Raw genomic sequence first — 12,081 nt, 5'->3', positions numbered from 1 at the left:
GAATTAGGACGGTTTAGGTATGAGAGGTTAGGGGAGGCCTGGTGAGGAATGTCATATAGCATCCGTGCATAGGAGTGTCAGAGTGTGGTGTCTGTGAGAGGAGATAGGGCTTGTCACTCCAGAAACTTGCTCTAGAAGTCCTTAGAGTTCTTACTAAACATAACGTTTATTTTTTTCTCCTTGCTTTGGCGAATGAAAGCCTACTTCTGTTGGCGGACCAGGCGCCAGTATTCTCGTATTGTTTTTGCCTCACTTAGACGGTGATTTTTAGTCTTGAAAGCAAGCACGTGACAAACATGCATCACTTTACTTTGCCATCAATATGACCCAAGGGAAAGTCCAATTGTGTAGGCTGCAAGTGACAAAAGGCAGTGGAAGATATATGCAAAATCAAATGTCGTATCATATAAATCCATGGCTGATCATCCTTCACGAATTGCAACATTATTTTCCCTTTTTGAGCAAGAAGATGCATGTGAATATTGTGGATATTCAATCCGCCATGCATTTTAGGTAAGCAAAGGAAAGCAACATGCCAAAAATTCTCCATAATATTAGACATAAAAGAAGCAATGCCTTGCTTGGGAAACATCATCAAGGGCAAATAAAACTTGACGTAGGAACTTACTCTCATGGAGAGTGCTAAGGTTAGACTTCTAAAAATTTGCTTGTAGACCAGCAGCCAGGCCATATAAAGATAAAGCACGCTTGAAGCATGAAAGAGCCCTCTCTGTGTTCTGAGGCAAAAAAAATGAATCATCAGCATATCTTGCGCAATCAATGGCCTGCTGCCATATATCTCCAAACCGTGCAAAGCACATGTAGCCACTAAGTGATCCATATATTGAAACATAGGATGAGTAGCTATGACATAAGACAGCACTAGGAGGACAGCCCTGCCATACCAAACCAAAAAAGTCCATTGATTAGTAGTATCACCTCCCAATATGCCAACAACTTTGGTGTCTTGATATAACCAGTAAATAACATGCTGCATCCCCCCCTCCCTTCCTCCTCCCAACCAAATCCCAGAGATTTCATGGTCTGTGAGATGAAATCCCGTTGTACAAGGAGCAGCATGAGAAGGCACTTAATCTCCGAATTCTGGGAGTAGAAGATAAAGAGGACAAGGATATAGATGAGGTTCCACCCGATGTCTTTCAAAAAACAATGCACATTTCAGCCACTAAATGGCAAGAGGCCTTTAGATGGCAAGAAAGGGGGACGAACTAAGGCAAATCATAGTCGAATTCCAAGATAACGAGTCCTGTCCCAATGTGTTGAACCATAAGCACCATCTCAAGGGGAACTCGATATGGGTCAATGAAGATTTGACATGAGTTAATCCCAAACGCTCAAAGAGCTAGAATAATCAGAAATGCAAAGAAAGAAGAAAATTTGAATACATGAGGGATCGGAAGCTGTTATTACATTCAAAGAGCAAGGCGAGAGAAGCATAAATAGGGATTCGAGACCCTCAGGATAATGTGGGAGGCTAGACTTTGGACAAGGTCATAGCATTGGAAGATAAAATATCAGAGACACATATACTTAGAATTTTGGAATCATGGGAACATTAGCGAAATGGATCTACAAAAATTAAGGGAGTTCTGAAAACTTCATTATGGAACCAAAAACATACATACGAAGAAGAGAGTTTGGAGGGATAGTATGCTATGTCAATATGGCATTTGAAAAAACAGCATAGGCCATAAGGGAAGACCCACATAAGCAATATATGTGTTTGGAAATAGCAGCAAAAGAGCAGGCTGCCAGCATGCTATTTTGCACCCCGCAATCACCGATCTACATACACAACAGTCATCTATCCAAGGAAGACTGTTGAGGATGACCTCTCCACCCACGTGGACCTCAACCAAGGAGGGTTAGTAGACCACTAGTAAAGGGAGTTACAATAGTAATTAGTGGATAATTTTGTAACTGTAGGGACAGTTATAACTGTCCCTAACAGCCAGTAGTAGTGGCCTTATCCACCACATCATTTTTGGAACTATGCCTATTACTAACTGTTACCCAACTGAAGTCGGAACACTAGCGGATGTTGTTATAAGCTGATCATCATATCCTGCATCGGGGTTGTTGTTGCCATCTGCTGAAATACAAACTATTTGCAACATTTCTACTCTACAAACAATTGTTTCAGTTCTTTATATGTTTTGTACTATCTTTTCCTTTTTCCGACGTTAGTCAGATTTAAGTCCGACCCTGGCATTTCCATTGCCAGGAGTGGATATGTGTAAGTGTTTTTCATTCTTTTGGAGACACCACTAACAAAGACCCATTATGGATTTGGGGGAGGACATAGCCAGGATCTCTAAAGAGCATGCAATTATCTTGACAAGGGACTTCAATGCGAGAATGGTACAATGCAGGGCATCATTAGAAAGGAGGAGAGAGACCCCATATGGATGGAAGAAACTGAAGAGGATGATGAAGAATGAAAGGGCTGGCAAAGAACATCAAGGAATGCAGGGGAAATCGCCCAGCAAGCACCTCCTCACAATGTGCGAATGGTTTGGATTGCAAATTTGTAAATATTTCAAAGAAACAGAGGAATACACCTGCAAAACTCCTCAAGGATCACGTGTAATTGACTATGTGATCATGAGCCCATATGCAAGGCACATACTTGAATAGCTCAAGATTGAGAGAGAGACTCTCGAATCCGATCGTAGAGCAATGGCTCTAGGCATCATAGGAACAACGAATGCTGCTCAAAACAGAGAGGTGCTGCGCAACCAAGGCTGAGAATGGATTACAAAAAGGCTAACATTTATGTGGGGGATATTGAGGCAGCACTTTTACAAGGTCAAATGACATGTACTAGTGAACAAATACATAGCAGATTTGTTGCCGATAACAGTCCAAAAACGCTTTGTTAAGAGCAAGGGAAGGAGCATTGGAAGGCCATGCAATCACTGGTATGACCAGGAATGCAGAAATGCAAATAGGGCCCGGCAAACAGCAGAGACAACCGAGATAAGAGGGCAAAGCTCGCACATACAAACAGATTGTGAGAATCCCCCAACCCCCCCCCTCCCCCACACAAAATAAACTTTTAAAAAAATATTAAAGACAAGCAGCTTGAAAGTTTCAAGGGGCTAAAACAAAGCCCCAGAAAAGTTGTTTATGAAATTGCATGGCAACAAACCTCAAGAGAGGAAAGCGATGGGATACAGCTCGTCAAACATCTCTACGAAAGGGAGGGGGAAGAGAAAGTAAATCGTGACTTTCCTTGCTGTCCGAAAGCCAGCCTAGGTGGGCAGCCACTCTAGCTCAGTCTGCAGCTTCTCCTAGGTCACCTTGTCCTCCTGAATGTAGGCCTAAGGCTTCCCCTTTGCTGCTCCTGTCTGCTGTCCTGAGGGCTGCTCCAAGTGATAATGAATGAGGGCTGGAGGCCCTCCTTTTACAAGGCACAAGGCCCCCTTGAATGGACTGACCAGCCAGCCTCATCCTGTCCGACCAGACTGGCCGACCAGTCTGCTTGCTGGCCGACCTGGTTGGCTGGTCCAACCAGCCCTATATAAGGGCCTTTGGCAGCCCCTTTTGGGCTGCTGCCTTTGCCCATTCCTGCACCTATTGCAGGCCTGTTTGCAGGCCTTATGCCTGCCCATAGACCCCCACCATGCAGCCGTACTGCAGCCATACAGTTGAACCACCTGTCCGCCATCATTCGGGGCCTGTTCCAGCCCGTAAAGGTAGCCCTTAACGCGCCTTTGACAGGCTGATGTGCTGTCCTTTCCCTGTGAGGTACTGCCCATGTGGCAGCCCCCTCCCTTATCTTTTCTGCCTAGGTTCAACCCCCCCCCCCATGCTCTCCTCATATGGGGCTTACAGATGGGGAGGTGACCATTCCAACAGTAGGTGTATGCATATATATATATATATATATATATAAAAACCTTGCTACGTTCGCACAACAGAGTTATGTACAACAGCGTCTCTCTCTCTCTCTCTCTCTCTCTCTCTCTCTCTCTCTCTCTCTCTCTCTCTTCCAGTTGGAACATCTTACCCCACAGATAGCAGGAGAGGCAGGGACCCCGAGATCGAGATGCGACACACCTGACAGAGGACAGACACAGATCACTGTCTCTGACATTTCTTCCATTTTTAGACCTGGGGTACGGTCGGCTGGGGTTACCGTGGCGCTTGTCAAGCGTCAGATTGCTACCAGGAGGGCACAACAGACCTCTCATCCAAATAGCAGACAGTGACCTACCACGGGCTTTTTGCCTACACTATCTAGTCCATCATCGGGTATATCTTGACATTTTGATCAGACTGCACAGTGCATCGTCCATGGGGATGCTGATGCCAAAGATGTTTTATGGACATGTATGATGACATCATTGACTATGTCTACACAGTTTTGTATTCTCTAGCATTGGTTAGGATGCTCGCTTAGTAGCTCCACCCTTTCGCTCATTGTATCAGGTATTTTTATCAGTCTCATAAACTTTCTTCTCTCTCTCTCTCTCTCTCTCTCTCTACATATATATATATCTATATATATATTATATATATATATATAGAGAGAGAGAGAGAAAGAAAACTATTAAATAAACAAGGCTACATCTATGTTGTCATCAATATCCAAGCATAAGCTGCCATTTAGATTCTGAATAATTTTTGGAATCTCTTCAGCGTAATTACTGAACCCAAAAAGGACGAATTGCATCAGGAATACTGTAGCCTATCAGAAAGTGTACGATCATATATCTAAAATAAGTTTTTCTTACCCAGAATCAATATCTTCTCGAAGCCATTCGAACTTGCTTAAACCTTCTCTGCCTCCAAAATAGTTTCCTGAACCTTTAATAGTATTGCCCTCCACCACATCACCAAGGACATGCACACTGCTGACAGATGGAAGGGCTGAAAAGAAGAAATTTTTATTTACATAAGCAGAAAAGCAGATGCATGGCACATGTTACATTGGTATCTAGAATTGTTGCAAGTCGTGTCATTACCCTGACAGACTTCTGCAATACTTTCATTCACGTGTCATGTTACAGAGTAGCCATCTAAATCAGATAATGGACTATTAAGGGATTTCAACTTGCAGAAAGCAATAAACATTTGATGCAATAACGGTCCTTGGATGATTGTACGACTAGCATTAGCCAAATAGCTGGACATCAAAGGGAAAACACAAGAAGGGGGAAAGGTGAAAAGCGTATTTTTTTAACGGTTCTATTGGTCTTCACCTGCTTGGATTACACCAGTGGTCGCAAAGTGTGGTTCCCCCTTTACACCTTCTTTGGTTACAGGAGTGTACATAAGGAGTAAATTAGCTCCCACATCATCCAAAGACAACAAATATTCCAGCTCCTCTGCACCAACGATCACCACTGGGCTATTGTTTTCATATCGTCTCAGCCAACTGACACATGCATGCAAAATCCATGAGCCTATACTCTGGAGATTCGCTTTATAATCATCGATTTCAAGCGCATGCCAAAGATACTAGTAAAGTAGTGCATCAGTAAAATCCTTCCAAAGTCCTTTGTCAATCGCACCTTACTATGCCCTTACTAGGGGTCCCACCACACCATGCTATTTCTGCATGTCCTTGAATTACATTGCCCTCCTTCAATTCACCATCCACTATAAGATTCATTACCTTTGGGCATCCAGTACCTACATGAGTTATGCCACATCAGACCAGATTAACAAAGACTACAGAGCATATGAAAAATAAGAAGGACAAACAGTAAGCAGCTTATAATGACTCACTTCAGAAGGCATCATTAAAGCAAAGGATCTTACAATGCATGAGGAAACCTTAGGATGGATCGTCCATATAAAGAAACATGCACCGTACATAATGCTTATGTTCTCTTCCTAATTAATATTATGTTAGAACACCCAAATCCATGCTGCAAATGCTTTCTGCTCAGAGTCAGAGTCCCTAAGAATGTACAGTCATCCGAACTGGACAACGCTACCGGTGACTCTGTGAATATGAGGGGACATGTCAGGCTGCCATCGTAGTATTAAAGTCTCCAGCAAAAGTTTGGCCCCTCCATGCACATGATGTGTGGGAGGCCACTGCATAATCTTACTTAACCAGACAAAAATATCAGATGGCAATGTAAAGATTCAGAGAGAGTGTGAAAGCAGTAAGTCTTACATACATGTAATTTGCATCTCATCCATTCTTACATCTGTTACAGTTGCTCTATGTTTGCCTCTAAACAAGCATGCAACTCCACCTGAGCTAATGCTGAAAATGAGTGCACAAAAGGTGGGGTTCAGATCAAGGATCTGGCTAAGCCTTGGCTAAAATTCTATTTTACATAGCCTCGTTCCTGATATTTGCTCTTCAGAAAATTCCTTCAAAGAAAAGCATGGTCTTTTATAAAATAAATAAAGCAAAGGAATAATATACAAAGACAACTTCTTTATGTGTAGAAGGAAGAATGTAAAACCAAAGCTTAGGGGGGAATCTTGTGACCTGAAATAGAAACTGGGAAATGGGAGAAGGATAACAAGGAAACAAGATTTGCAAGTTGTGTAGCTTAACAGATAACAGATGAGAGGTGTACTCTTATGTTGTCGAAATATCAACATTAAAAAAATGCATCCAATAAATTTAACAACTGTCATCATAAGTCTCCCTAGGCTTTTGGAGCAACCAAACAAGCAGCCTGGCAAATACATCAGTACAAATTGAAAGTGTGAGAGACAGCATCCAAAGACCTTGCAAATGACCAAACTACTTTCCTTTGTGTTTTCTTTCTGGTATTCCTCACTTATAGGTTAAAGCTGATGGTATTAAATAAAATTCGGCCCAAGTAAGCATGCATGTGCATGCAAAACTGTATCTACACACAGAGACAAATATATATGATAACACATGCATATGGTATTGACGAGGATTACCAAAAGGCGATCGACAAAAAGCGAGCGAGCCAAAAATAGCGAGCAATTAAAAACAATAAAAGATTTATAATTCCCCCACTTCAATAGCAAAAAATAATAACTTATTTAAAAGTCCATATGTTTCCTCAATGCTAGAAGGTTAAATATGCATATAACTTTATATAGCCACTAACACTAATTTCACATCATCCATGAGATAGTTTGTATGTTCAATTTACAATTCATTGTTTGTATTAAAGACAAACAATAACTGCAATCAAGTTCTCTCTTTCCACTACAATAACTGCAATCAAGTTCTCTCTTTCCACTAGAGTAATTGAGATCATCAATGCAACCTTCCACACAGATGGGGTGTTTCGAAGGGCTCCTTGCATGGATTAGTCTATATTCCATGCATATGTAAATGCTTAGCTTTTTTAACTCTGTTCACTCTTGGAATGAAACCCATGTTTCTTTGTGACTGCAAAAATATCCTTCCCTAATGATTTATTCTTACCTCCCACTAATCTAACCAATGCAACAAATTAACCACAAATTCATATTTTGGTACATTAAATTTTACTAGATGGTGCACAAAGACATGATAATCATCTAAAGTACGCCTTGCCATTTGATTTGATATGTAGCATGACCCTGTTTGGACTTGTAAATCAAAAGATACAAGGATGTGAAAATGTCCTCTTTTGGGCCAAAACAGGGAGCGCGTTTTGCAAGATGTCAACATATGATTTTTTTTATTATGTAACATTATGCCATTTATATTTGACAATAAAAAGATGTAGGGATGTTAAAAACTCATCTTTTGGGCCAAAAAAATCATATGTTGACATCTTGCAAAAATACAAGGATGTGAAAATGTGCTCTTTTGAGCCAAAACAGGGAGCGCGATAACATCTTGCAAAAATACAGGGATGTGAAAATGTCCTCTTTTGGGCCAAACAAAACAGGGAGCACGATAATAATATCGCACTCCCTGTTTTGGCCCAAAAGAGGACATTTTCACATCCCTGTATTTTTGCAAGATGTCAACATATGATTTTTTTGGCCCAAAAGATGAGTTTTTAACATCCCTACATCTTTTTATTGTCAAATATAAATGGCATAATGTTACATATCAAATCAAATGACAAAGCATGATTTAGATCAATATCATGCCTTTTTGCACCATCTAAAAAAATTGTGTGCATTAGAATATGAATTTTGTGAAATTTTGCACCAAGTTTAAAGCAAGGTTTTCCATAATGGGGAGCGAGAAGACACTGTCTATTTTAGCAAAAAAAAAAACAAATTTTAACATCCTCTACCTTTTTATTGCACTCTGGGGATCACTCTCCATAAACCCATAAAGCATGTGCAAGCAAGCATGTATTAAAAATTACCCCTATTCTTGCAATTTTACATTTTCTCATGTAAATGGTTGAACCCATGTATGTGTTTACATTTTAAAAAATCTACATATATAAATTACATTAAGTTGCTATTTTATAAATCCCCTCATGCACACAAACAACATGTAAGTCCCCCCACTAAAAAATGCCCCTCAATGCACTAAAGTGCTATGTTACATGTTTATGAGTGACCCCCCAGGATAATTGCTAAACCCAAATGGGGTCATGTTACAATAGTCCTTAGCTTTAGACTACTCGATTTCAAGAAATGTGACACATAACCACTCTTTTGAATACTTTATACTTCAAGCAATTATTTTATAAAAAATTTAGATTCTTTCTTTGCTTGCTTGATTTTCCAATCATGTCAACTAATTGTCGCTCGCTTTTTAGGGCTCGCTCACTTTTTCTCGCTCGCTCTATTGACTGCCTCGGTATTGACACACAATTAAAAGGGAGAAAATAGTTGGGGGAGGTGTGGGGTATATGAAAATAATCGGCAAGATTGAAAAGAGACGCAAGGGGAATTATATTAACAAAGTCCGCATCGTAATGAATTTAAACTACAGAACTTCAAGCCCGCATCCGTATTTTATTATATACAAATTGCCCAATGAATCCTGCAGGGAAACTCACTGAGACCACAATGATATTGAGAAAGATTCCTATAACCACCAAGGGCCCACCTAATATGTATTAACAATTGCTCATATGTGAATTGCCTATATACGGATAAAGCAAACTCTATTCCTACGCACTTCAAAACCTAGCTGAAGCAGTCGTAAATTTAATTTTACAAGCTATGAAGAATAATGTAATGTGCAAAGATTGAGTAGCAGTTCTCAACATCTGAAGTCTAAAGGTAATAATTAAAACATTTCTGAACTGTCAAAATCTGTGAGAAAACACAGAGAGATTCAAAGATCTACTGAGTGAAGCCAGTTTATCACCTAATTGTTACTTAAAGGCAGTACCTGGTGAAACTGGAAATGAAACAGCAAAGATTGGAGGATATTCTGTTGCTCCTAGAACTGCAGTACACTCCACCTTTAAGCAGTGGTCCACATCATCATGTTTTGGCCAATAGACCTGTCCAATCAGGATACATCAAACCGCATATGCTAGTAAGCCCCCCTATGTACAGAGCTGCCGCTTTATCTTAATGCTTATCAAAGAAACAAATGTAACTGGTATTTCCTAATAAGGAATGAATTCAGGGAAAAAAAATCGCATTACTGTTGCAAGAACAAATATAGACTCTTCAAAATAGCAGATTAAAGGCTATTGTTTATGAAGATTAAGCATGCACATGCAGTATCAGCACCAACCAGCTTTTGGTTACATTTTCTACATATCCATAGTCTAATCAATAATCTGTGTATAGGACATTTCCCTTATTTATGTTCACCTTACATATGAGATTCCCATAACCCAATCCATGCAAAGGTACACAATACAAGCTACATCAAAGTACCTGTTTTGTAGCACCTTCAATAAGCACAAAATTTGATGGAGTTTTTCCTCCAATGAACCATCGATATTGTAAATTGAGTTCTGGTTCCTCGTGCACATCATTCTGTTTTCTGAAAGTGAACTGACAACTGCAAGGATCCTCCTCTGAAGGAAGACTCATTGAGGCTTCATCCACTGTATACCCGGGTGGAATGCTATCTGCCCACTGTGATGTAAGAAACTGCATGCATGAGCCTGTTGCACGGAAAAACACAAAGTTGGTCTCACAACCAGTGACGTATTTCTACCAGTTTGTTTGCACGAACCCTACATTGCCATCATTTGCAGTCCAACGTATGCATAACAATGTAAACTTTGTCTTCCTTGGATGTGAATGAAAACTGTCATGATGTGAAAATTGCACAAGCATTCTGGAGTTGGTCAGGAAGTGAAGCTTGCACTTGACAATATTCTTAGCCAATTGTCTTGTTTCTTCCTTGTGTGCCAAGGTTGTCATTTGTAAGTAGAAATTTGTTTCCACCAAATCATCATGTGATTCACTCGCACTTGCGTTCCTGATCTCATGAAAAAGCTCTTGCTGAATACAAAAAAGGACAATTCTCTCCTGTCCATTGAAACCTTAAATTGTCTCATGAAGTGCAAATCCAAGCATGCATACACCTTGAGTATTAAGTTGAGGAATCATATGAATACTTATGAGAAGAACGAATGGTCCCTAGCTTTTGAACAGTGTACTTAATTAGACGTGGACTACCTGAGGTCAAATAGTCACTTACCAAAGGCTTCTTCGACATCACAAAACTCCCAGCCATCCCTGATACAAATTGATGTATGAGCAGGATACATGCGTGCAAGCTCCCGTTCCTCTAAAGGCAGATCTGCCATTAGAAGATTCAAATTAGATTGAATTCAAAGACAAGGACAGAAACTTCTTTGAAGTAATTATCACGAGTTAAAAGTAAACTAGATGACATCCTTCTTGATCTGCTAAAACAAGCAAGCTTATCTTTAAATTCTATGTCTGAAAGTTTCAACATAGTGGAATTTAACAATACCACTCAGATCTTTTGTCACAAAATGGAGAATCGGTGTCTTTATTAAGTGCCAGTGTTAAGTAAGTGGAATTTTTGGGAGGCAAAGAGATTATGATGCTTTAAGGGGATTAAGAGAGAGTGATCCTGTGGGAGTGTCCACCTACCAGGCAGACAAACCATTTGCCATGTTAGCCTTTTAATCTCATTTGAGACCAGGCTTGCTGCTTCAAAGGTTCTCCTTTCCCTTGCAACCAAGTTCATGACAACAGCAACAGATATAATAGGCAGAGCAGTCCCATCTAGAATGCAATTTTTGGACTGCTTCAGTGAAATTTGTCGATGAAAGCGAAAGCTTGTATGCACAAGAGAAGAAGGAAGACTGCAAGAGGTTTCACACACAGAAGAGAGAAAAGCAGAGCCTAAAGTACAGAAAAGTTATCACAACATGACTCCAAGGGATGACGGCAGTAGAAGCAAAGCCTCTCATTTTCTTCTCCAATGTCCAAAAAAGGCTTGCCTAATTGTATACTTGCTGCCTGACTTTGGATTGGCCAACTGACTGGCTGTCAACAAGCCGGCTGCCAAACCACTTGATTGACAGAACTATGAAAGTGTCACCTGCCTGCCATGCTGCCACAGCACAATGGGCTGATTCTTGACCTTGCAAAAGAACTCCAGTAGATATCTCATGTCCTTGTGTATTTCCAAGCGAATTGCCTTATGAATAAATTGACTAAAAATTAGATTTATGTCATGATACTGAATCAGGTATTGTGAATCATAATTAATCATTCGTAATTAAAACAGATGCTAGAGATTTAGTCATAGATGTTGCTTTTTTCCAAGATATAGAACTGCTGTGCAGCTCCCCAAACCTCAGGCCCTTGTGCTGTTGTCCCACCCCAGTCCCAGCCCACACATTGTGCTTACTGTCGACCAAGTCTGCTGAATAGGGTGGCTTCATTGGCTACCCTAAACTTAACCTAAGAAGGACGATCTGTTGCTGACCAGGTGGCAGCATGTCTGCGGCCCACGTGGCAATCTTCCCTGTGCCCTCTTTACATGCCCAAATGGCACAATAATTCCCCATACTTCTACAGGTATCAAGCCCGCTTGCACTCCTCATATGGGAGCTAGCAGGTGGGGGATTGACCCTATTTATCCAACATGATTCAGCTCATGGGCCATCCAAGTCTTAAAGGATGTGGAGACTTTTAATTCATGCCATGGATATGTTGACTTGGGTAGGAATGAAAAAGAGCAGCAAGAGGAATAATGAT

The 12,081-nt window shown here is 40.6% G+C and overlaps 1 protein-coding gene across 2 annotated transcripts in view; it reads right to left on the bottom strand.

The window, feature by feature from the left end:
- The window catches only part of LOC147901099 (187-kDa microtubule-associated protein AIR9-like), a 54,304-nt gene that overhangs the window by 14,905 nt on the left and 27,318 nt on the right, over positions 1–12,081 (bottom strand). For both annotated transcript variants that reach the window (XM_087375567.1, XM_087375568.1), the window contains 6 exons: positions 10,544–10,645; positions 9,769–10,001; positions 9,269–9,383; positions 5,541–5,661; positions 5,229–5,404; positions 4,761–4,896 (listed from right to left, as the gene is read on the bottom strand). In XM_087375567.1, the coding sequence (XP_087231693.1) occupies positions 4,761–4,896; positions 5,229–5,404; positions 5,541–5,661; positions 9,269–9,383; positions 9,769–10,001; positions 10,544–10,645 (883 nt within the window). The remainder of the gene's footprint in view (positions 1–4,760; positions 4,897–5,228; positions 5,405–5,540; positions 5,662–9,268; positions 9,384–9,768; positions 10,002–10,543; positions 10,646–12,081) is intronic.

This window comes from Dipteris shenzhenensis, chromosome 6 (assembly GCF_047967505.1).
Source record: "Dipteris shenzhenensis isolate YYH24624 ecotype China chromosome 6, Dip_SZ_1.0, whole genome shotgun sequence".
In the NCBI taxonomy this organism is placed as follows: domain Eukaryota; kingdom Viridiplantae; phylum Streptophyta; class Polypodiopsida; order Gleicheniales; family Dipteridaceae; genus Dipteris; species Dipteris shenzhenensis.
This window is presented reverse-complemented; position numbering and strand designations above follow the sequence as displayed.